The 25,623-nt window shown below is 47.6% G+C and overlaps 1 protein-coding gene across 2 annotated transcripts; it reads right to left on the bottom strand.

Moving 5' to 3' along the window:
* Positions 1-352: 352 nt before the first annotated feature.
* On the bottom strand, positions 353-25,623 carry DGUOK (deoxyguanosine kinase; the record flags this gene model as incomplete). 2 transcript variants are annotated; one of them, XM_080931936.1, is made up of 7 exons in its annotated part: positions 353-514; positions 868-967; positions 1,400-1,515; positions 6,535-6,682; positions 10,064-10,233; positions 14,707-14,819; positions 25,491-25,623. In XM_080931936.1, 7 exons carry the CDS (start codon positions 25,621-25,623, stop codon positions 488-490), a joined length of 807 nt encoding a protein of 268 aa, XP_080788062.1. In that variant the 3' UTR covers positions 353-487. The 2 variants fall into 2 exon arrangements, with proteins under 2 accessions (XP_080788062.1, XP_080788063.1); XM_080931937.1 differs by lacking the exon at positions 14,707-14,819 and having other exon boundaries at positions 25,491-25,611.

Below are 25,623 nucleotides of genomic sequence, written 5' to 3'. Positions count from 1 at the left end.
TGAGGGTAAGCAGAAGACCAGGACAGCCAACCTAAACATAAGAGGCTGTTCTCCCCATGGTCTGGGCAATCTCTTCAGCTCCAGGACTGGGATTAACTCCCTCATCCCTTCCCAGCATCAGGACCAGTGGATACAAAGAGGTAAAGAAGCTGCCTGGGGCACACACTCATTTCTCCGTTCTGAGGTGCACAAGCTTCACACAGGAGCGCTGGTGAAGAAAGGCTAGGACTTTTCTTAGGTGAGAACTGGTATCTATAGATATGAGAACGGGTGTTAACAGATACATCCTGAAATAAATGAACAACTGGATTAGAAAAATAGCAAAGTCAGCTTTATTTTTAAAGTGCTTGAGATTAAAAAACAAAAAACAACAGCAGTATGAAGACAGCACACGTCCAAGTGTGGGGTGCGTGAGGGGTCAAGGGAATGTGCATAACAGGATGGATGGCAGGTCAGAGCCCAGACCACAGTCAAGATGTCTTCTTGCTTACAGGTTCCTCATAAAGGTGTTTACCTGCAGGAAAAGAAGCTCTAATGTTACGATGCAGTCTCAGGACTTCCCTCAGTGTATGTGACTCCAGTTCCATGAGCTTTTATAAGGTGAGGAAACCTAGGGTCAGACAGAGACAGCAGGGAGTGGCAGCTGGGAACAGAACCCACGGGTGCCCGCCTGCTAAGAGTCAACTGACTGACAGATGCCTCCTAATCCAGCGCACTTTAGAGCTGGGCTTTTATTTCTAAGTTGCCAATGATCTCAGGGTTTTTGGAGTGTGAAATGCAATTTGAAGTACAAAGCAACCAGGCCTGACAGAGACCGGGAGGATGAGAGCTCTGCACGGGGCACAGGAAAAGCTGGGCTCTGCTCACCTGCCCCATGAGCTCTTCTTGCTTGGCAGCATTTTCAGAGAAGTCTTCGCTGACATTCAGCACCAGCACCGGCACATGCTGCAGAGCTTCGAAGTGGAGCCTGGAGCAAGAGGGAAACGCTAGGGTGATGTCACTCACCTTCCTCACAACCCATTAGGAGTCTCAAGACTAAAGCTGCCTGTAGGCTGGAAGGCGGAGTCTTTAGACTGTTGCAGGTCAGCATTCAAAACTGACGTGAGCCTGATGGAAGACAGGCAGACGTTAAAAATGTCAACCAAAACGGACCTTTTCTAAAGAACTTCAGTCCTCCATCCCGAGCCAATTATGACAAGCATTCATCACAAGGCATGATCTAGAGAAAAGGAAGGAAGGAAGGAAGGAAAAAAAGGGACAGAATCCAACAGATGCCCCTTGGGGCCGAGGGTTCTATGCCACATGCCGTCGAGGAGAGAGGCTGGGCACGTCCACCTGTATCCTTGCAGTTCCACCGAGAGCTAAGGCAGAGGCCTTGGCCTGTCTGTTCCATACTTACTTGGTAGTCTTGTTAATAAACCAGTCTTCATGCTGATCATGTAGCTGTTTAAGATAGGCAAGCTCAATGCCTTTCTCTTCTTCTCTGCCCCTCTGGTACAGTCTTTCCATACAAACCTAAAAGACAATGCCCCTGCTGTTGACATTTCAGCTAAACAACCCACACAGTGTCTGTACACCCTCTTTAGTGCCACAGCCCACGACTGCATCTGCTGCCTTGTTCTCTTGCTCAGAGCGCTAGGACCATGTTGTCCACCTCTGCCTCAGACTGCTCTTCCTTGGAGTAGCCTCCACTGGTTAATGGCAAACTCCATCCACCCAGCCAGCCGCACTGGGAGCCCGGAACTCCCCTGCTTGCTCTTGCTCCCAAGCACATGGAGAAGCCAGTTTCTACTGTCCTCTCACCTTCGCCTTGGCGCTCTCACCTCTCATTTGGACACTTCAAGAGCCTGCTGCTTTCTGTCTTCTGGAGGTAAAGAAGTGCACGGAGAGAGCATGGGCCTCAGTCAGCTCTCATGTGCGCAGTCCCAGCAGCCTGCCTCCTCTCCACCCTCCACCCACAGGTGGCTGGACTGCTCTGAGTGAGGCACAAAAGCCAGAATCGCCAAAGCCTTCTACCTTCTTGTGCCCATGCTTAAAATGCTTTGTGCCACAGGCTCTTTACCAGCTATAGGCACTCTCCTGGCTCAGCTTTCCAGGTGGTGGGATTAAAGGCATGCACCACTGTGCCTGGCTTGAGTGCCACTCTGCTTATAAAGTGGTACGAAATCTGAACATCTCTAGATCAAGCACTCACTCTGGAGTAGACTGAAACACCTGCACAAGTCAAAGGTAACACGAGATGAAATGAAACTCGAGTCTTGGCGCTGAGACCCCTCTCTCTCCCCGCCCCTGTGCAGAGCTCTCCCGAGGGCCTCTGCCTCTGAGAGCTGTGACTCCTTGCCACAGCACCTAGGGCCACAAGACTTGTCCTCAACTTCCTTAGTCCCTCCCTTACTCACTGCTTGAGCCAGATTTGGCCTCCTTCCTGTGGGTCAAGCCAAGCTCCTTCACACTTCAAAACCTCTGCTCCAAATGTTTGTTTTGCCTGAATTGCCCCTGTTCCTCTTTCTGCCTGGTCAAATGGTTCGTTATTCAATGTCAACTGTCCTCAAAGTATGGGTAGAATAAGCCGATGACCAAGGACTCCCCCACCCCCACGTCCCATCTCATTGTCCTCACCCTGCTGGACTTTTGTCTCTGTGACTTTATGTTTTGGGGCAGTTCCAGGTGTACTCCAGGCTGACCCGCAGCTCTGTAGTCCAGGTTTTCCCACGGACTCCTGGCTTCAGCTCCTCGTCCTCACAGCACTGACTGCTTTCTGCAGCAGCTCATGCACTTATGCGTTCTTAACTCCATCTTCTGAGAACCGAGCGACAGAATATTCCACGCATGCTCTGTACTCAGGCTTTGTTTCCTCACGTAACAGTGGTTCACTGTTCTCAGTTAGCATGGTTCACACTATAAATCTAGCACTGGGTGGCTAAAACCTGAATACTTTAGTGAGTTCCAGGCCAGCTAGGCTATGGAATGCTGAGACCCTGACACAAAAAGGCAGCAACAAAGAAAAGACCAGCCAGTACAGTGCTCTGTTTTATAGCACAACTCAGCCAGGCCCCTTTAAGAAGCACTTGGGTCATCTCCAATGCTTGGCTACTACAAACAGTGATGCATGTAACCCGGCAGTCTGTCTGTGTGCCAGCGTCTCTATGGTCAACTCTAAGCACCGGGATTAACAGGGCAAAAGGCATGAGTTCTTCCTGCTACAACTGCCCAACTGCCTCCTCAGGGGTCAGCCGTGCTATATCCCACGAGCAAGCAGCTTCAGCTAAGTTACTTAATTTTCCCTCTGAGAGAAACACAGTTTCTGAATTGGAATAAATGACTATTTAAAAAAAATATGATACAACCATGTTTTCAAATACACACAAGGACAGAACAACTTTTGCAAAGCTATTCATAATTATCCCCTTGAGTACTGACACCAGCCTGATTGATCAAAATCAGTTAGCATTTCCCTTTTTATCATTAATTTGCTAAACTGAGCAAACTTTTCTGCCCTCTAAAGTCTAGGCAAAGCCCTATATTGAATATTTGGCATAATTCTTACCTTACTGACATGATTATAATAAATTATTTAAAAAGATCCCGTGGGGCAGTTTTATCCTGGCTCACTTTATTTCAGTGCACGCGGGAGCACACACCAGACTGTGAGGGGACCCTGTGGTCAAGCTTCCCAACCTGCTAGGCTGTGACTGTGGAAGGCTCTGCCCACTATGCCCTCTAGCCTCAAGATCAGGTGACACTTGTTCCCATGCAGCCCCTGAGCATCCTGTCCACATGGCCAGCCACTCCCTCTTCTTGACTCCAAGGGTCAAGGCTGGACCATAAGCCCAGCCGTTTCTCCTCCAATTATTACTACTGTGACTGCCGGCTTCCTTGACCTTAAGGGACAGGTTGGTTCTAAAGCCGTACCTGGCAGGAGTCTGCTGTGCTTGAATGTGTGTCCTGTTCATCCTCTGGCATTCCTGGGTTCTGTTATCTAACACCATCTAAACAGCACTCAAATCTCAAGCCTTCCTCAAAGGCTCACAATGAGATGAAATACTTCAATTAGTCTCTCCAAAGGGACACACCAGCCCCCAATGACAATCACTATTGCTACCGCCACCCCCTGCCACTTCATACCGGCCCCTCAAAGGACACTAAGAAGGAGAGTAAGGGACACCTGCTTGCTTTATGGATCCCAGGGTCTGGGCCCAGCCTTCATACCACAGAATCAAAAGGCCGAGCAGCTCTATTTTCCACCCAGGCAGGACTCAGCCCACCGGCTCCTCGGTTCCTCCTAGCAATGCTGCCCTGGCCCTGAGAAAACCCACCCTGTCCCGTCTCAGAATAGATCAGGGTAACTCTTCCTTCTCCCAGCCACAGCCTTCCACCCCCTGCTCCTTTAAAGTCCAGCCACCTTATGAATCCCAAGGGACACCTAAGGCCTCCTCTAACCCCGCCTACATCCCCACTCTGTCTCGCTCAGAAGCACCTCTCAGCTGCAGAGACCTGCCTCCGTCACACCCTGCCATCCTGTGGGAGCAGGCTCCTCTTTTCCACTCAGGCTATTCCCACCCGTGAAGCCACCAGCCTTTACAATGTGCCTCTATTCTTCCCTAGCAAGAAAGACCATTGAAAGCTGAGGTCTACGGCCTCAGCTGGCCGAATCCCTTCAGTTCACAGAAGATTCTTCTCAGCCCTTAAGTCTTTTGAATATCTAGTTCAATTTTATTTGGACCCGAAACTTCAAATGGACGCTCTCACTCCCTGCAGTGATCTAACTTTCGCATCTAATCCACGTACTTCCCACACGGCAGAGTTCAAATGGGGCTGGCAAGATGGCTCAGCAGGCAACCCACACTGCAAAGGACTGGTGACTTAAGTTCCAGCTCTGAAATCCATGGAAGGATGGAAAGGGAGAAGTGAAGCTAAGTTGTCCTCTGACACTCTCTCTCTCTCTCTCTCTCTCTCTCTCTCTCTCTCTCTCATACACAAAGACAAAGAGGGGTTTCTAGAAAGGGAGAGGTAAATGTCATATTAGAAAGAAAGTGAGGTTGGAGAAATAGCTCAGCATTTAAGAGCACCGACTGCTTCCAGAGCTCCTGAGTTCAATTCCCAGCACCTACATAGTGACTCACAACCATTTATAATTATAATGGAATCCGACTGCCCTCTTCTGGGGCTACAGTGTACTTACATACATAACATAAAGAAAGAATAGAAGAAGAGGAAGAAAAAGAGGAAGAAGGAAGAGAGAGAGAGAGGTAGCTAGGTGTGTGTGGTGGGGCACACACCTTAACCCTAGCACCTGGGAGGCAGAGGCAGACAGAGTGTGCGAGTCTGTGAATCTAAGGCCAGTCCTGTCTTCATCAGCCAGAACTACATTGTGAGACCATGTCTCAAAAAACCCTTTTAAAAAGGCAAAAAAGGCAAGCGCACACAAATCCGGTCCCAGCTGCACTCAGAAGCTCCTCTCCGGGATGCTCCCTTCTGTCCCCTCTGTGGGGCACATGCAGTGTGCCATGACAGGACTCTCTTACTTGATCTCCGACTGCTCAGTGTGCCCAGGCTCCCTTCTGTCCACAGCTCAGCCCCAGCCTGCAGACAGCTGGCTTGCTTTCTGCAACAATGGGCGTACTTGGCATCTGACCATCCTTGCAAAGTGTCTCTCAAAAGTTGACAGTAGTATCTCTCAAAACATGCTTTGCCTTAATTGAGACTCCTGCCTCCAAGTCTTTCCAGAGACCTACTTTACAGACAAAGACCCCTCAGTGGAAAGCTCCCCAGGTCTAGCCAAGGTCAGTAGGAGCCAGGGCCAATGCTGTCCCCCGAGGTCCCCTGTCATGACATCATCCCCTGGGCCAAGCTGGCTCCAAGTTCAAGTTACAGAATCAGAGCCAGAGGGCACTTCTACATTTTGCCTGCCCAAGGGACTTCTCAAGGACCAAATTGTGGGCAACAATTTAGGATGAGGGGAGGAAACATTCCTTCCTTCCTCATATCCTAGTCAGAAAACAAAAGGAGCTACTGAAGCCTCAGAGGACCTGACCCAGGAAGGAAACAGCACGCATGCATCTGAGTGTCTGACCTGCAGACCTGGAGCTGTAAAAACAGTGCAGTTTGTTCTACCTCATCTCTTTAGCTGCAGGGCTACTTCTATACACAGGCAAGTGTCAGCAGACTGCTGCCGTTCCAGCCGCAGGAGAGCCCTGGGGAAGGGGTACTAATGATAATCCAGTCTGCTGGGGGAGGGCTGGAAACCAACTTCTCCAACCAAAAAAAACACAAGTTTGCAGGGCGTCATCTCGTGTTTCCTGAAGTTCTTTAAACAAAACAAAGCCCCAAACAATGTATTTTTTTTATTTTTTATTTTTTTTGAGAGAGGGCTTCTCTGTGTGGCTGTCCTGGAACTCATTCCGAAGATCAGGGTGGCCCCTAACTCACCAAGGTCCTCCTGCCTCACACTGTGATTAAGGCGTGTGCCACTATCACCTCTCGGCTTTCACCGTCTCACAAAGTGAAACCTGAGGTTTTTAGGCTCAGAGTTACCTGGGGAGAAGCCTGGAGATAGATGAAGCCATGTAACAAAAGTCGGTTTGCGAACTCCTGCAGGAGAAAGGAGTGCCAGTCCTGATAGATGTGCCACTCGACGTCACTGAGGGAACCATTTTCAAATAGATTCTTTGCAAAGATATACCTGGTTGGAATTGTTGAGAGGAAAGGTTGGAAGAGAGGAAGAATAGAAATCGGGAAGAAAGTCAGGAGAGGAGAAAAGTAGAAAAATCAGCAATGAGCTTATCTCATGCTTATCCAAACCACATAACCATTCTAGTTCCCATCAGCCCTTAAAAATAATCTGATTTTAAAAATATACCCCCTCTCCTATTTCCTCTGTCCCTTGCCCCTCACCACCTGCAGTAGCTGGGACAGCTAGCCTTGTACCGTGCCTGAGCAACAGTGGAGCTGGCCCTGATGGCCCTTGCCAGCTGCACACATGGGCCCGGAGCTCAACAAGGCAGCACAGTGGAGCTGCCTCTGGAGGTGTGGGTGAGGGCATGGCAGCAGGAGGGCTGAGCCTGAGCAGGCTGACCTGTTCAGCTACCACCCAGGCCCAGACCCAGGGCTGTGGGTTGGCCCACCCATTATCTGTTGGATTGCAAGAAAGGACCGGTCCTGCCGATCCAAGGCTGCAGGGTTGCCGTGACACAGGGCAGCAACAGGATAACCAGGAGGAGTTCCCGTGGGGATCCAATACTGATGGTATGACAGAAGCCAGAGACCTCCAACCAGACCAGTGACTCACTGCGATGACCACGGTGAAGATGTGTGGACAGAGAGGCACACTGCAGCTTCCACGATAGTTTCTATGCTTTGTTCTATTGTTTTTGTTTGTTTTCTTTTGGGAGGGGAGGTTGCAAGTGTGGAGGCAGATACAACGGACTGGGGAGATGACTGGGATTGGGGTGCATGATGTGAAACCCCCAAAGAATCAACAAAAAGTATAAAAAACGTATCTTTGTTATTTATGTGTGTATATTTCCATGTGGGTTTGTGTAAGTATATGTGGGTGCTTGTGGAGGCCAGAGGAGGACACTGGATTCTCTGGGCTAGATTGTCAGGCAGCTGTGAGCCATTTGATGTGGGTGCTGGGAATGAACTTTGGCACCTCTATAAGAGAAGCAAGTGCTCCTAACTGCTGGGTCACCTTTCCAGCCCTGGGATCTGAATTCTCAGTCCGAAGCTCCCACCCTGCCACCCTGCGGTGACAAACGGCACCTGACGCAGGCCATGCGGCTTACACATGGAGCAACCCTCCCGAAGGAAAGGGACTCTAGAAAGACAAGCCTTTGAGCTCTCATTACTACAGCAAGGCTCCACACAAAACCCACCCTTCCATATGCATTCGGAGTGAGGGCTGCTGAGTCTTCAGCTGCTGAGCCAGCCTGCATTGTGGCTGAGGAACAAGGGAGTGACCTTCCTGTGGTGTGAGCTCCGGAGCTGACTTCAGTAGGACCAAGAAAGCCACCTCCCCCCCCCCCCAGAGCACTTGGGAACCCAGCTTCCTTTGCTGAGCTTCCAATCGGATCAAACAAGGCTAACGCTGAGTATCAAACTAACTTCCCCCTTTGCTTACTTCCACAAGAAAAGGAGGCCCTGGTAAATTGAGAAACCAGAGTTGTATCAGCCTTGGCTTCAAAAGGGTCAATTCTGCTTTTAAAGCTTTTAAAACAATTCACCTCCACAACAATGAATTCTAGTTTCTAAGGCAATGAATGGTCAGCAACCAGCCACTTCTGAGAAAATGAAAACCCAACTCCTGTGTGACCGGCTCAGAGAAGTGCAAACTGCAAAGCTGGTCATTTTTTAAAAAGATTTATTTATTTATTTAAAGATTTATTTACTTCATGTATGTGAGTACACTGTCTCTGTCTTCAGACACACCAGAAGAGGGCATCAGATCTTATTACAGATGGTTGTGAGCCACCATGTGGTTGCTGGGAATTGAACTCAGGACCTCTGGAAGAGTAGTCAGTGCTCTTAACCGCTGAGCCATCTCTCCAGCCTGAATTATTTTTTTTAATGTATGTGAGTACACTGTAGCTGTCTTCAGACACACCAGAAGAGGGCATCCGATCCCATTAGGATGGTTGTGAGCACCATGTGGTTACTGGGATTTGAACTTAGGACCTCAGGACGAGCAGCCAGTGCTCCTAACCTCTGAGTCATCTTTCCAGTTCCCAAGCTGTGTCATTTTGAAGAGAGTGACTTTTAAAATGACTCTGGTGTCCACAGCCCATGTTGCCTCTTAATACATGGCAGAAATGACATATACAGACCATACTTGTGAAGGTGACTGCCAGTCAGTAGCTGACAGCTCCAAGCCATCTGAACTTCTTTTCTCAGGCCACAAAGAAGCTAATTTGCAAACTCCAAAAGTGAACTAGCCCAGAGTAGAATGTTTTAGCTAAAGCTCACTGAAGGCAACAAGAATTGAAAAGTGTTGCCAACTTCTCCACAGACAACTAGAAGACAAAAGTTACATCTTGCAAATAAAAATGACTCAGCCTATAAACGGGGCCTTTGCCTCTGCTGAGGTAGACACTGCCTGTTTCTCCATAGCTGGTGGTGATGGGCAGAAGGTGGGGGTAAAGAGAGGGGGATGAGGACCTGCAGGCAGAACAGGGCTGAAGGACCTAGCAACCCAGAGCTTTGTTCTAAAGCCACCTTGATATTTTTGTTAATTAAATCAGAAAACGTCTATTTTTATTTCCTGCAATCACTGTCCTCTGGCACACACACTTGGGAGCATGTATGTAGTCCTTGGTGATGTACATTCTCATGGAACAGGGACTAAGGCTTGTTGACCTGGGGTTGAGCCTAGTGCTTGACCAACACTGACCAACAAATAAAGGAATGACACTTTCTCCCTTTGGCACTGGGGCTTCAGATCATGCCCTAGGCACACAAAGGACCACTGAGTCATACTCCCAGCTCCTGGAATACATTTTTAAAGGCGTATAAATGTTTTTGAGATTAGAATTTGTACCGAGTTATCCTTTCTGCCTGAAAACATCTCCCTTTAGTGAGAGCAGCTTTGATGGGGTAATGGCACAGAGTATGACCAGCAGCCCACTTCTTTACAAGGAAATGTCGCCCCCCCCCCATAGTTTTTCAAAACAGGGTTTCTCTGTGTAGCTTTGGCTGTCCTGAAACTCAGTCTGTAGAGCAGGCTGATCTGGAACCCACAGAGGGTTAAAGGTATGAGCCACTACTGCCCTGCTTGACCCAGGTAGTTCTTAACAACACATATGCCAATCCCAACCCAGAAGGCAGAGGCAGGAGGATCACCTATGAGGAGGAGGAGTTCCAGCACAGCCAGGGCTACAGCTGAAACCCTGTTTTAAGCAAGCAGCAAAGCACCTATGACTAACAAAGCATGTCTATTTTGCTCTAAGAGGATGTTCACAAGCCGGCCACACAAACATTTTACAATGACTAAGCCAAGGTCAGGGACTGTGCAAAGAAAAACCACACCACTGTGAGCATGGTGTCTGGTTGGCAGTGTTTGGTGTCTTACCTGTCACTGTACACAGACCTCTCAAAGACCCGCACAGACTTGTGTGCCTGCAGCAGTCTCCCTGGGATGGGCTCCAGCTGCACTTTCAGACGGCTCATGAAGGAGAGGGTCTGAAACGTGTAGGACCATCGTGCTGGCTCCTGGTACATCATTTCTAGCAAGTTTCCGTCCTATGGGGGAGTGCAGACAAGAATTTTGTAGAAGGTGTTTTATTTCACAATGCACCGCACCCTTTGCCCCTCCTCAAGAAGGTTCGGAGCTTACTGTGAAGGATGGTCATAGATACTCCCTTCCACTGAAAACGAAGGGAAATAGGACTCTCCAGCCCAGTTTGACAAAGTAAGGAGGAGGCAGACTGTTCCCTGTGTGATAAGAATCTGACAGAGGGAGACGACATACCACATTCACTACAATAAGAAAGAGCAAAGCAACATTTGTACACAGAATTTGCAAGCACAGAATCCTGGGGTCTGTGTGAGTCTGTCTGTAGGCAGTCACCTACAATACCCCTCTGAATCAAATCCTACTTTAATACCAAGGTTAAGTTTCAAAGTCCATTTGTGGATATTTCTCAAACTTCAAGGCAGATAAGAAAGGAAACAACTGCTTATCCGAGAATCTAAATAACCAATGAGTTAAACAGACTTCTGTGTTTTAGGGAAGGGTCATACTTCTTTATTCTGGGAACCATGAAATGCACTTTGAAGTCTCACGGATGCAGAATGTACAGGTGGGAACAAGTAGTGGGCACTCGTGGGCCTACGCTTATTTTCCAGGCTCAGTCGATGCAAAAGAAAAATTGAAGCAAATTTTGTATATTCATTCATTCATTCATTCATTCATTCCTTCACTCATCCCACTGTTGCTGAATGAAGGCCTAAGTGGGTGTAGCACTACATGGTCTGGGTGCTGGAAGGAGTAGAGAAAGAGAAATTAATACTTACTTTAAATAGAATTTACTGGATTGTCATTTCATTTACACTTTCAAACAGCTTCCTGAGGTGAGTACTATTAAAATTATTAAATCCATTTTACAGAGGGGAAAATCCACTGAGAGGCTAAGTAACTTACCTGTCTAAGGTTCCATGGGGAGGAAACAGAGAATGGGGCTCACACTGGACTTTCTCTAACCTCTTCATTCTAATACCTCTCCTAAAAAGATGAAAAAGATGCAGTAACTGTGTCCTAGGAGTTCACAATGAGGATGACTATGAGCAAAATATAAGGCCACACATGTGACAAATGTCCCGTTATTTATGCTGTGAAGAACTGAAAGAAGCTTCTAGCAAAGAATATCATTAACTTTGGAAGCAAATGACAGCAGAATCTTCAGAGAAAGTGCAAACATTGTTCAAATGTGTCAACAAAGAGACAATAAGTGGCCACAAAATATAAGGGCTGGGGAGGCGGCTCAGTGGCTAAAGTGATCATCACCTGAATGTTAAGAGCCAAGTTCAAACAAATCCCCAGAATCCACATAAATCTAGGCACAGTCAGGCACAGCATCTCAGTGTTCCTACAGCAGGATGGGAGGCAGAGAAAGGAGACTCCTTGGAAGCTCCTGGGCCAGCTAGCCTGGTGTACACTGCACTGGCGAACAAGACTGTCCTCAACAAAATGGAAGTGAGGGCCTGCATCCAAGGTTGCCCTCTGACCTGGTTTTGACAGCTTGTTCTCATTCTATCAGTGAGGCAGTAGCTGAGATAGTTATGTCCGTGTTTTCTGTTTTCCTACTCTGGGCAACAGTTCTCTTGGCACAGATACTGACTGTTCTTCCTTTTCAGTATATTTAATTTTATTATATACTGTCTTATATATTTTATAGTATCTACATATATATTTTAAAAATTGAGTGTGTATGTGTGGCTATGCTTGTATGAGTCTGTGCATTTGTACAAACACCAACCCTCACATTCACATAATTTAAAATAATAAAGTACATCTTTAAAATAAAGGAAGAACAGGCATGGTTTCACTGTATAAAAAAAGAAAAGAACGATTACATAAAAGTCTTTCCCCCTTTAATTCCAATAAGTTAATGAAGACTCCACTAAGACTTAAAATGGGAAATACAGAATCTACAACTATAAAGCAATACCAATTAAAATGCAAGGGAAATTACAAGAAAACACATGGAATAGAAAAAAATCATAAATATTAATATTTGTCTTCACAGTTAACAGAAAAAGTAGACCCCCAAAATAAGAATTCAGGGGGAACAAATTTTCCTGTTTTTTATTTATTAATTTTTATGTGCATTGGTGTTTTGCCTGTATGAGGGTGCCAGATCCTCTGGAACTGGAGATGTAAACAGTTGTGAGCTGCCATATGGGTGCTGGAAACTGAATTTGGGTCATCTGGAAGAGCAGTCGGTGCTGAGCCATTTCTCCAGCCCACAGCCAATGATCCTAACCATCTCTCTCTCCAGCCCCATTCTCCCCTGTCCCCATGTATCTGAATCTGGGCTACATCCTCAATGGTTTACTGAACTAAACCTAAGACATTCCCATTTTCCTTACAAGTCTTAAACGAATTCTGTCCTGCAAACAGCAGCATCTTATCACTGATCAATCACCTCAAACTTTACCTAAAAATATTCTTCTACGAGCTGACACAGCCAGGTGTGCAGGCACACACCTTTAATCCTACACATGGAAGGCTGAAGCAGAAGGAGCCATGTGATTTTGAGGCCAGCCACGGCCAGCCTGGTCTACATAATGAGACCCTACTTTTAAGAAGAAAAATTATCTCATAGTCTCAAGAGAATAAGGTGGAGAGTCAAAGAGTAGGTCACCTGATGACCTCCCCATCCAAGTGCACAGGAAAGCACACCTAAAACTCACGCTCACACACGAGAGCATACACACACACACACACACACACACACACAGTCTCACAACTTTTAAAATCTACATACAGCGGAAAGAAATATAGGAGGGTATTTTCCGTCTTGAGCTATAGGAGGAATAAACACCGGGGCCTCCAGGATGGCTCAGCCGGTAAAGGAACCTGCTGCCAAGCCTGCCAACCTTAGTTTAATCCCAAAGGCCTGTATGTTGGAAGGGGAGAACTGACTCCTGACGGTTGTCCTCTGACCTCTCAACCTTTGCACTTGAGTCTGTACTAAACCATAGATTTACCACAGTTTATATATTTACACATGTAGACATTTACCTACCCCACCCGTACTCTCACCCCACCTCCAACAAAAAGAACGGAAAAAGAAAAGGAAGGCGGAGGACTTGAGTCGATTCCCAGAACCCACATAAAGAAGCCAGATACAGGGTGTAGTGGCCCATGCCACTAGCCTGGTGCTTGGGAAGTGACAGCAGGAAGACCAAGAGCTCAAGGTAGCCTAGGCTACAAAGGACCCTGTCTCCAAAACCCAAATAAATAGAGGACTGGAAAGGCGGTGAAGTGGTTAAGAGCACCCAAGGTTTGGAGATCTCAGATACATAACTCCTGTGGTGGAGTAGTAAAACTCTTGTGAGCATATTTTAAAATGTCACTACTTGCCTCTGGCATACTCAGAAAGATATAATTTGTTTCTAATGGAACATTTTACAAACACAAATGCATATGTACAAGCACATGAACAGATGACTGGAGAAGCCTCCCTCCCTCTGGACTGGAGCAGCAACCCTGGCACCGGATCCCACCACACAGAGCACGGGGAGAGCCTGGCCGGGCTCTTGGTGAGCTAAGTGGGAACAAATGCACCGAACAGCACAGCGCAGTGCTCACACAAAGTGGCTTCAAAATGGAAACCGGTTTGGAGGAAGCCTCGAGGGATTCTGAAGGATTAGAATCTCTGAGGAGAGAAAGCTCTTAGCCTCAACTGTACACAGCGGTTGCTGAAACACAAACATGCTAAGGCTGAAAAAGGCAAAAGAACCTGAACCAGTGACTCCAAGGTATAGGGTCCAACGTGGCTCAACTCATTAAGAACCAACCAATAATTAGTGGCTAAGACAGGCCTTACGCCACTCCACACACGCTCCAGGTGTCTGCAGTCCGCGAGGCCTGCAGCACATGCTGCTGCTCCTTCAGCCATCGTAAGCTTTCCAACTGAGTCTTCCCCACTCACACTTATGTGGTCGGGCTTGAAGCCAAGCCCCTGGCCTTGGCAGACGCAGCGGACCTGACACTGGCGCTGAGCTGTGAGGTCTGAGTGAGACGTTTGGGGTTGGTCCAGCTTGGAAGCGGCCTGGCACTGAGTATGTGCCTTAGATACGTGAGTCTCTGCGTTGACTCAAAGAGTGGCCAGATGCTCAGTAAGGTCCCTTCCCACATCTAAGATGTCCTCCTCCACTATTAGTCCTGTCAGCCAGCGTCAATAATAACGATATAAATACTTAAGGGTAGTAATGACAACATTCATTTTCAAAGCCTGGATGGCTGGGCATGCTCGGGAAACCACAAAGGCAGGAGGCAGGCGCTTGCACAGACACACAGAAGCCACAAAAATCAAAACTAAACATTCAAACAAGTCATATCCTCTGCGGCCTGCTTTCTAGAATGAAGCTATTTTAAAAAGGAGACAAGCTAGGCTACTTCATGTCCTCGGAGTAAATTAAATTACTCCAATTAGACTGCTTGCCTGTCTGCCAACTACCCCACTCCGCCCCCAGCGGAAAACTTACTTTTTGGGTGCCAGCAGCCTGGATATTCTGCCATGTTGCTATAGGTTCTGTCACCATCTGCCACTCTGGGTGGGTTTTCATGAGTAACTTCACAAAGGTAGATTTGCCCACAGCTGCAACGCAAAGGCACATGTTGGGATGATTCCCAAACGCAGGTGAGGGAGGCAGTCACTAACCTCTGCCACAATCTATCTCACGGGAGCCAGATTCAAACTTCGGCAGCTGTACAACTCACTGTCGGCATTGTGAAGGCTTGGGCAGCTAGCCAGTTATCACAGTGAGCACGGGCTACAGGGAGCAGACAGGACCTTAGGATTTAGGCTGCGGTTTTAATGTGCCAACCTCCCAGAGGCAGAGTATTTAGTAACTGTTGGGAATATAACAAAACTTTCAAAAGTAAGCAAAAGAGGGCTATACTGGCTGGTTTTGTGTCAACCTGACACAGGCTGGAGTTATCACAGAGAAGAAGCCTCAGTTGAGGAAATGCCTCCATGAGATCCAGCTGTAAGACATTTTCTCAACTAGTGATCAAGGGAGGAGGGCCCAGCCCATTGTAGGTGATGCCATCCCTGGGCTGGTAGACCTGGGTTCTATTAGAAAGCAGGCTGAGCAAGCCAGTGAGTAACATCCCTCCATGGCCCCTGCATCAGCTCCTGCTTGAGTTCCAGTCCTGACTTCCTCTGGTGATGAACAGCAATGTGGAAGTGTAAGCTGAATAAACCCTTTCCTCCCCAACTTGCTTCTTGGTCATGTTGTTTGTGCAGGAGTAGAGACCCTAAGACAGTGGCTATACTGTGTGACTATAGAAATTTTAAGTTGAAGGAACAAACCATTATGGGCCTCACTCATTCAATAAACCTAAGCAACACCTATGGAGGGCTAACTTGTGCTTGGGATCATCAAGCCCTGGAGTACGAAGGTAATAAAACACTGGGTAAATTTTATTCTCAGAGGACTGGGTAATGGGCACAAACCAAACACACATAGTTACTGATAGACCATGCTGTGCTGAGAAAGGAAAATGCAGGATGCTTCAGATGCAGCTGGGGGGTGGGGGTTGGGAAAGGCTCCTTTGAAGAATGTTGCCCAAGGAAGCCCCAAAAGAAGCCCTGAGCAGTCAATTAGGCTGAGGGTGGGAGAAGGGTAACCCACACGTGGGTTGAGCATGAACCTAGGCCAGGGAGAGGCAAGGAAGAGATGGCTGCAGCCCCAGAAGCAGCTGACGGGGGTGAAGTAGCAAGAGTGTGGGAGGCAAGTGGCTAACAGTGGGGTGGCCAGGCAGATGGCAGTGACGTGCAGCTCCACAGGGCCTCATAGCTCTGACCTCTTGGGCAGGGCTACATCAGAGAAGTGACAGGATTCTGTCTCTGCTTTTCATATATTTTCAAATTTTTACTCTGTGTATGAGTGTCTTTGCCTGTGTACCCCCTGTGTGCTCACAGAGATCAGAAGTCAGATCCCCTGGCACTGGAGTTCTGGGTGACTGTGAGTGGATGTAGGGTACTTGGAATTGAACCCAGGTATTCTGTAATATTAATAAAATGTTCTTACCACTGGACCATTCCTCTGACTCCTCCTCGGCTTTTAATGATTATGTCAAGAGCTATGTAAGTCAAAGTGAAAGTCAGCAGAACAGTGACAAGTTCTCTGTGGCTTGACTGAGGTGGTGGCAAGGAGGTGGATCCACCTAGTCCCACAGGCTGAGGTCATGTTCCATTTACATCTCCACTAGCCCATCTGTCCGGAGCTCCTGGTGGACATCCCATGCACAGCTCATAGTCAGTGTATTCCCCAAATAAATACTAACCAATCCACCGGGTGGAGCGTCCCCATCCTCTAGACTCCGAGTATGGTAACATCCACTGCTGTCAGAAGGCCCACTGCCAGACCTCCAGACCCTCAAGGCCTTTTGCCTGTATTTCTAAGCCGTCCTTGTTTGTCCTTTCTGTCTGCACCTCCACACTCAGGGATCCTCTGCACCCCTGGCCTTTGACTCCAGCTGTGTTCTCTGTACCTCCGCACTGTACCTGCAATGCATGTGGAGCACAGCTTAAAATCCTGCCAGGACTGTCACACACAGGAATGCTGGAGAAGTTCATGAATTTGAGGCCAGCTTGGCTACATAATATGAAACTGCTGTGTTGGTTTGTATTTGCTTGGGTCAGGGAGTGGTACTACTAGGTCTGGCCTTGTTGGAGTAGGTGTGCCACTGTGGGCGTGGACTTTAATACCTTAATCATGGTTGCCTGGAATTAGTATTCTACTAGAAGCCTTCGGATGAAGATGTAGAACTCCCAGCTTCTCCTGCACCATGCCTGCCTGGATGATACTGGACTGGACCTCTGAACCTATAAGCCAGCCCCAATTAAATGTTGTTCTTATAAGAGATGCCTTGGCCACGGTGTCTGCTCACAGCAGTAAAACCCTAACTAAGACACTGTCTCAAAACCAAAATCCTTTTGTTTTCATCAATAACAAAAAAGTATATATGTCCTTTCATCATGTGTGTGTGTGGGGGGGTGGCATGCCACGGTATACATGTGGTGATCACAGGACAACTTGTGGGAACTGGATCTCTTTACGTGGGCCTTGGGATAGTCATCAGGCTTGAGAGCAGGCACTTTTAATTCCTAAACCATCTCAACAGCCTAGAATTTTGAAATTACATTTTTAATTTGCAAAATGGTGGGCACGTGGAACTCAGGTGGTCAGGGTTGGCAGGAGGTACCTTGAGTAATTCAAGCCAACATCCAGGGCGGTAGTGGTGGTGGATGCCTTTGATCCCAGTGCTTGGGAGATAGAGGCAGGTGGATCTCAGAGTGAGTTCCAGGACTGCCAGGGATGCAGAGAAACCTTGTCTTGACCCCCACCTCCCAATTCAAGCCTCTAAGTAAGTCTGGATATCATATATAAATATACAGTAAGACCTGCCCCCTTTCACAGCTCATCTTTGCTACTGGCCCTAGCTCCTTATAATTCCAGTCATATCATGGTCTTTCCTCAGTGTGACTGCACTGCGTCCCCTAGCATGCTAGCTAGAACATGCTCTCTCCACGCTGGCCAACTCCCAGCTCAGCCTTCCAGGGTTTGCTCACATGACCCTCTTGTGTGAAGTGGTTGCTGACACTGACACCTCTAACCTGGGCTAGCTAATCCTTTCTGAGCGGCCTGATGTTCCAGATGTGACTCCAACACTACACTGTTTGTCTAGGTGGAAGCTGGACAACTCAGCCTCACAGTCCACCTCAACAAACAAAACATTAACTTCAGTTCCCTCCAAAAAGGCTCAGACTGAATGTGGTGGCTCACAGTCCTGATCCCAGCACATGGGAGGCGAAGGCAGAGGCAGGCATATGTTTGAGTTTGAGGTTACCTGTCTACTGAGTTCTGGGCCAGCCAAGGTTCTGTACTAAGACCCTCTTCAAAGAGAGAGAGAGAGAGAGAGAGAGAGATAGCCTTTACCAGAAGTGGTCTTTCTCAGGTACCCTCTGGAGGAAACTAAATGGAACCCAGAGAGCGCCCCATGTCTCAGCACAGGAGCCCACACATCAATCTGTGTCCTTCATTACACAGCACCCCACTCCTCTCAGAGCACAGGAGCACACACAGTTTTGCAGTCACGATTTTCAGTCCACCTCCACTCAACTTTGTGCTTGTTCATCCTGCTCTGCCTCTGCACTTCCCACACAGAGGAGACGAAATGTCTTCCCTTCCCCTGAAGCTCCAGGCCAGTGGCTCAATCCTTCCTTTTCCAAATCCAACATCTCACCTTAAGTGTCAGTGACTTCTCTACTTATCTCCAATTCCTGCTACACTGGTGAGTTACCAACTGGTTGAGGTGCAGATTTTCCAAACCTGCCGGTGCTGAGCAGGCCCAAGCTTAAAGCATATGACCTAGGTAGCTAATACCTAGAGTTCAGGCTGTTCCGGAAGTCTGAAAGACAGCTCTAATGTTTAGGGTAAAAAGTCATTTAGGCAGTTAAGATAATACTTATTTACTCTGTGTGCCATGACACAGAGGACAGAGGACAACTTGCAGAAGCAGTGTCTCCCCTTACACCATTTGAATCCATGGGGACCAAATTCACGTCCTTGGGTTTGGCAGTGAGTGCCTTTACCCACTGAGCCATCTTGCCAGCTCCCAAAAACTGTTCCAAGCAATATGAAAAGGCAGGGATTGTGGCTCGTGCCCGCACACTTTTCAAGTGTGTGTGTGTGTGGGGGGGGGTTCAGGAGTATAACTACTGGAGTTGGACATCAGCCTGGGCTACAGAGCGTGCTCCAAGATAGCCCAGCTTCCAAGTGAGACTGCTTCAAATAAACAGTAATGATGTTAAAAAAAAAAAAAGATTAAGGCAGTTGCTCTGCTGATTAGAAGCAAATGACTATCAGACCTGCTTGCAACTTTCAAAGTGAAAGCTGGAGGGGTCTGCAGGTTAGGAGTACCAGCTTGCTAGCTGAGACCAGTTAGTACCAGTCCATCTCAGGGCATCAGAACTCTGAGTATTTGAGTCATTCCAGCAACACACTCAACCTAGGGTGCTAACAAGTACAATGGGAACCTACAGTTCCAGAAAGAATAATTTCTGATGTCCAGGGCATCCTGTGTACAGCTCTCAGTAATTTCAAGGTTTCTAGAAAGCAAGCTTAGTCAGAAGCCAACGGCAGCAGCACAGAAGACAGTAAAGGTTCTGAGATCTGTGCTGTGCATATTAATTCACTATAGGGTAGCATTTCCTGAATGAATGCTCACCCACACAGAGGTGAGTAAATGCCATTAGAACTGAGCTGTAACTGGCACCACCCACACATGTGGAACAATCCCTTCAATAATGCAAGGTTACGTATTTAAATAAAACCCAGAGATGGTGTAACTTTCCAGTGTTGTGATAGCTACTATTCTTCCAGAGGACCTGAGTTCAGTTCTTAGCACCTACACTGGACAGCTCACAATAGTCTGTAACTCCAGTTCCAGGGGATCTGACGCCCTCTCCTGGCCCCAACGGGTTTTGCATGCAGGTGCACGGAGCCCTACCCAGACAGACGTAACTAAAAATAAAACCTTTAAAGACAAAAGTCTTAAAGTGTTCTCAGAGGCCTCGCAGTGGGGTTTGGTTCTCCACGGCCACAGAGGCTTGTGAACGACAAGAAGATGTATGTCTACAGCTTTTCTTTACATCTTGGATCTTCCTGCCATTAGGTCTGTTGTCTTTCTCGGATGTCCCAAGTCGTCCTTTAGAGCCTTAGCTGTGGGGCACTCTAGTTGGATTACATGGGAGGAACTTTTCTCAGAGGACATTATCATTGCAATGTGAGCTTTCCAGACGTTAGGACAGTCATTCCACAAGCTAGATGGGAGTCCTGTGGTGACTGGTTACCTTCTCAAGCCCTGACTTTTCTTTGCACAAACTTTCTGCCTGTTATAGCTGATCATGCTGCAATGCGGTGGTGACAGAAATGGACCTACTGCCCCAGATATTACATGTTCTATTCTTTTAAATGTAATATACTGGCATCTCACAGGAATTTTAAAATATACGATTACTTCTGGGCATTTTCTATTGTCTTTCCTTTTGGGGTGTGTGTGGTTTCTCTGTAGCCCCCCTGTCTTAGAACTATCCCTGTAGACCAAGGCTGGCTTTGAACCTAGAAATCTGCCTGCCTCTGCTTCCTGAGTGCTGGGATTAAAGGTGGAATTAAAATGTCCAGCATTTTCTTTTCCTCAGTAAGATGGAAAACGTGAGGGGAAAAGGCTCAATGTGAAAAGCCTTTTCTAAAGTCAATGGCAGTAACTATAAACCTGACATATAAAAATTCTTCCTAAGAAAACGGAGTCTTTCTGTGAAGAAGTGCATTTGCTGCTGTGTCCATTCATCCAGAAGCTCTTGGAGCGCCTCAGTGGCACTGTAGCTAAAACAACGAGGCAGGCCGAGCTCTGCCCTCAAGGACCCTTCTTCTTCTACAACCCTGAAACGAAGCCCAGGATCATAAAAGTTCTAGTCCTAAAAGCATTTCTGGGAAAACTTAGTAAAGCAGTCAGAAGTGTGAAAGAAACTTAATACGGTTTGTTTAGTTTCTTCCTTTCTTATCATGGGAAACTATTTACAAGGAAAAAAGAAAAAGGTTCCTCACAGCTCAGAGCATGCTGTGAACCCAGCCTTTCTGCAAGAATGGGCCTGCCTGCCTGCTGGTACTCCTCTCCCGCACTGTGGCTGTCCTGATTCATCTGACCACTGTCACTCTCCGAAGCCTTCTTGAGGTCTGTCCAGCTCCGCCTCATCCCTGGGCAGAGTTAACTGCCTGCTCTAGTTGACCGAGGAATTAGACTGTAATCATTCGCTCACTCCTCCTCTCTTACCAGCAGGCTGGGAGCTCGCTCTATGAAGACAGACTGTACCTTTCTCCTTTCCTATGCCGGTGCCTAGCCAGGCACTAAGAATAGAATGGGGGGGATAAGAATGAGGTGACTTGCAGAGACAAGAGAATCCAAGATCCAGTATTAGAAACAGGTTGTTCCCCACCAGGATTCTTTGCTCATTTTTTTTTAAGCTTGAGGAAAAGACGTGACAGTGTGCATGAGACACCTACTTCTGAATGCAGGAGCAATATGCCTTTAGCACAGCCCTGAGCTGCCTCACACCCAAGTCTCCATAATGGGAGGAATCTACTATCTCCCTTCTCACCGCAGGCCTGTGAGACTGAAACAGCAGAATGGGTTCGGATGGCCTGACAGTTATCTCATATGACAGCCTGCACTTCAACTGGGGTTTGTAGTCACCAAGGGCTTTAGGAAGCAGTGGGGGACACACCTTAGTGATGACTACAGCCAAAAGAGCTGCTAGGTATTTTATTGTTAGATTTTTAGCTATGGGTGCCAAGTTTTGAACTGCAGTCATACATTGTGCCTGGTTTCAGGATCACACCGGAAGCCATTCCCCTTCCTGTGTGCCAATGACTAACTTCCACGGAAATGTGCTAGGACAGGACCCTGGCAGTCACTGCATGAATGCAGAGGCAGGGCAACACAGAGATGAGCAGGGCGCTGGTGGCTCCGACCCCAGGGAAGGTGCTGAACATGGCGGCAACCTCAGCAGCACGCAAGCGCACAGTCATGGGTAAGGAGCTCTGCCAGCCCACACAGGATGGGGAACTCAGTGTGGGATCAGCCATCTGAATGTGTGGTGAGGGAAGCAACAGGTGACCAGAGCCAAGTCAGATGCAGTCTCCCAGGTCACCCTGCAGCACCTCCAAGGCTTCACCTACCTACCCCTGTCACCAGCTCCATGATGGACTTGGTCCCATCTTCAGTCTCTCTGCACCTGGGTACCTAGTCACGGGATCTCCTCCATGTGTCTCACAGATTCCTCAGACAAATGCATCACTCTCGCCTCCCCAGAGAGAATGCAAACTGTAAACCTGAGCATTCTCCTCTACTAGCCTCCAAGTAGTCACTGAGCCCTGACAATCTCAGTTCCTGACTACCTTTCCAACTGCCCCTTCTCTTCCCTCCATTCAAGCCCGTGCCACCCTCCCTCCTACAACTTCAACAGCTGTGGGAACTAGTGTTTCACTCTAGACCTTTCTAATCGACTTACTTGTGCACTGGACAAGCTAGAAACAAAGCATTGTGGGTACTGCAACAAACGTGACACAGATAGTGTCCACTTTATGAAGCCCTTGTTTACACTTAGTAGCCGGTGACTCTCTAGACATGGATGTGGCTATAGCACACATTGACTTTGACTCTGTAGTAGCTCAGGCAGCCACCTACTGCCAACAGGATGCACTTATATCCACAGGCTCACCAGCACCCGGACAGTCCTCCTCTGAAAACCTAAGGTAGTCTTCTACCTTAGTTTTCTTGTCCTGGTGGCAAACTACCTGACAACTGAAATGGCTGAAGGGAGAGAGGGCTACTTTTGGTTCACAGTTGGGAGTTGTGGTGGGAAATTCCCAGGATGAGGAGGGTAAGGCAGCTTTGCATCCCAAGAAGGAAGTGGGGGAAGAAATGAATGCTGGTACTCTCTATATAGGAACCATGGCATACAGAATCAATAAACATAATAAAAAATGTAAAAAGATACATTCTCCTAAGTCATCACTCTCCTCACCCCTTTTTTTCAAGACAGGGTTTCTCTGTGTAGCCATAGTTGTCCTGAAACTTGCTCTGTAGATCAGGCTGGCCTCAAACTCAGATCCACCTGTCTCTGCCTCCTAAGTGCTGGGATTAACGCTTTGTGCCACCACAGCCAGGCAATTTCCTCTCTTGACTGGACCATTTTCTAAAAAAATAATTTATTAATGTGTTTCAGTCTTTCACAGAAAGAAAAATAACTTTAAACATCAAGGTCTGCAGTCTTTTCCTTCAATACCGTCTTCTGGCTTTAAATACCATCCATACATTAGCTCAGCACCCTCCACTCACATACCCAAGGGCATATCCAACCCTTCTCCTTGGCTATCCAACAGCCACACAGAAACCCAATACGCTTCCACCAACTCTTGAAACCACTAACACAAGCTGTTCTTCCCAGACCTCCCCACTTAAAACGATCTAACCCGGGTGCGTTAGTGCACAACTGTAACCCCAGAATTGAAGAGGTGGAGGCAGAGGATGAATTGTTCAAGATCAGTTTGGAGCTACACAGGGAGTTCAAGGCCAGCCTGAACTCTGTAAGCAAGACTTTGATGTGGGAAGGGGAGCACAAAACAAAGCAAAGCTCATAGTCTGGGCTGGAGAGGTGGCTTAGCAGTTAAGAGTGTTTCCTGCTCTTCCAGAAGGCCTGAACTTGGTTCCCAGTGCCCTTACCAGTCACTCACAAACCCCTGTAACTCCCCCCTGCACGCACATGCACGTTCTCACATACACAGACACATAACTTAAAAAGATAAAAAGTGAAAAGGATCAGGGACGGACCTCAGTGTCAGAACACTTGGCTAGCACTCACAAGATCCCATGATAAAATAAGCAAACAAATACACATTAGAAACCGTCCAACTAAGTCTTCCAAGTAAAGGTGACTGAGGTCATCACCCACCCCATGGATCTCCCAGTCCCCCTGGCCTGGCTTACACTCTCACGTTCACTGGGCCCAGCTCACCCTGTTACACTGCAATGGCTTCCTAACCGAGAGCTACCACTTCCAATGCACTAGACAGGCGATGCCTTTGTCCCACAACACCTCAAACTGTTGAAAAGCTTCCTGTCTCAGGTTAAAAACCCATGATGCTGTTGGAGGAGGGGACGGGAGGTGGGTGGAGGGAGCGACTGGGGGTGGGAGGGAAATTTTGGTTGGGATGTAATGTATAAGAGACTATATTTTAAAATAATAAAAACAACCTAGGATGGTCTTGGGATCTATACAACCCGGACCTCCTTCGTCTACCTGATCATCTCCCTCCACTGCCCTCCTTGGAGACTGTTCTTCAGCTGAAATGGGTTCCCTCCTGCTCATTGCACACAGCACTCTCTCCCCAGGCTTTCCGACTTGCTCTGGATAAAGATGGTCAGTTACTCACATGGTTCAGTCCCTCACGGTATTTAGGTTATTGATCTGTGAGGGACTCGCCAGTGAGGGATTTGCCAATTACTCTATTTATGATGTTTATCTACCCCGCCTAATTTCTGTAGTGTTACTGTGCATCACTTCCTATTAAAATGCCACGAGTGGAGAATTTGTACTTGATCTGCTCATGGCTGTGTCCTAAGAGTCGAACTGTGCCAGCACAGGAAGATACTCAAGGGGTGATGAATGAATAAAATGAGAAACTATTTGCTGCTGGAATGTCTTGAGCACCCAGTATCTGCTGATTCCATTATGAATCAGCATCGGTGTGGAGCTAAGCACCCTCAGAATTCAGCAGCACCCAACTGAACAGTTTTGCTCTCATGGTGCTTTTTTTTTTTTTTTCTATTTAAGATACTGGGTTACTTATAGCAAAATAGAAGTCATATTAAAACTTCTTATTCATTTATTTCTAAGTTTAAAAAGTGAGATCGTTCCTAACAGGCAATTTTCTGTGAGGCTGAGCGCAGCTTGTTCTAAACAGCATGGTCCAAGCCAGCTAAGGCTACACAGTGATTGTTTCAAAACAAAAGACCACCACCATAATAACTCATAGTGTATGGGGGTAGGGCAAAATGGTGAAAATGGAATCTGTTAAGCATTGATCTAAGACGGCCGTGGTGGCACACCCCTTAATCCCAGCACAAGGAAGGCAGAGGCAGGCCATCTCTTGTGTGGTCCAGGCCAGGTCTACAGAGCGAGTTTCAGGACAGCCATGGAAACACAGAGAAACCTTTGTCTCAGGGGGAAAAAAAATTTAAGTTTAAATAAACAACGGCTCATTTTAAAGTGTATGTCCCAAATACTGCATGTGACACGCTAAAATTATCCTAAAGTCTATGTAAACTGGACATTTATTTTTATTTTTGCTAAATCTGGTGATGATATTTTAGGAAAACAACCGGCACACTGTCTATTTCTAGCAGATTGAAACATGCCAGTAAACCAGTATAATTCTGGGACTATCTAAAGCCTGCGTCAGGCTCTTACGTCCCCGTGGGTGAGTAGGTGGGCGGGTACTGAGGCCCAATGTCTCCCAAATCAAAACCCATGGTGCACTGTGGGAGAAAGATCTGACAAGCAGAACCAGCAGGTCTGGCGGTGGCGGGAGAAGGGGGTCAGGTGGGCAGAACTGGGGCAGGATCTGAGGCCAGCTTCTTTTCCCAGCCTCAGTCATCGGAGGAGGCCAAGGCTCGACAGCCACTTTCTGGCCCTTACCGATGTTGCCTTCAATGCAGAGCCTTCGGGGGCCGCCCCCGTCGTGCATGCCCCTGGCGTCCACGAGCGCGTTCGGAAGCAGGGAACGGAAAGACGCTCGGAGTCGACGCAGAAGGAACCGACCTGCGGCCAT

The sequence above is a fragment of the Micromys minutus genome, assembly GCF_963924665.1.
Source record: "Micromys minutus genome assembly, chromosome: 18".
Taxonomy (NCBI): Eukaryota; Metazoa; Chordata; class Mammalia; order Rodentia; family Muridae; genus Micromys; species Micromys minutus.
Note: the sequence above shows the minus strand (reverse complement) of the source record. Positions and strands in the feature narration are given on the sequence as shown.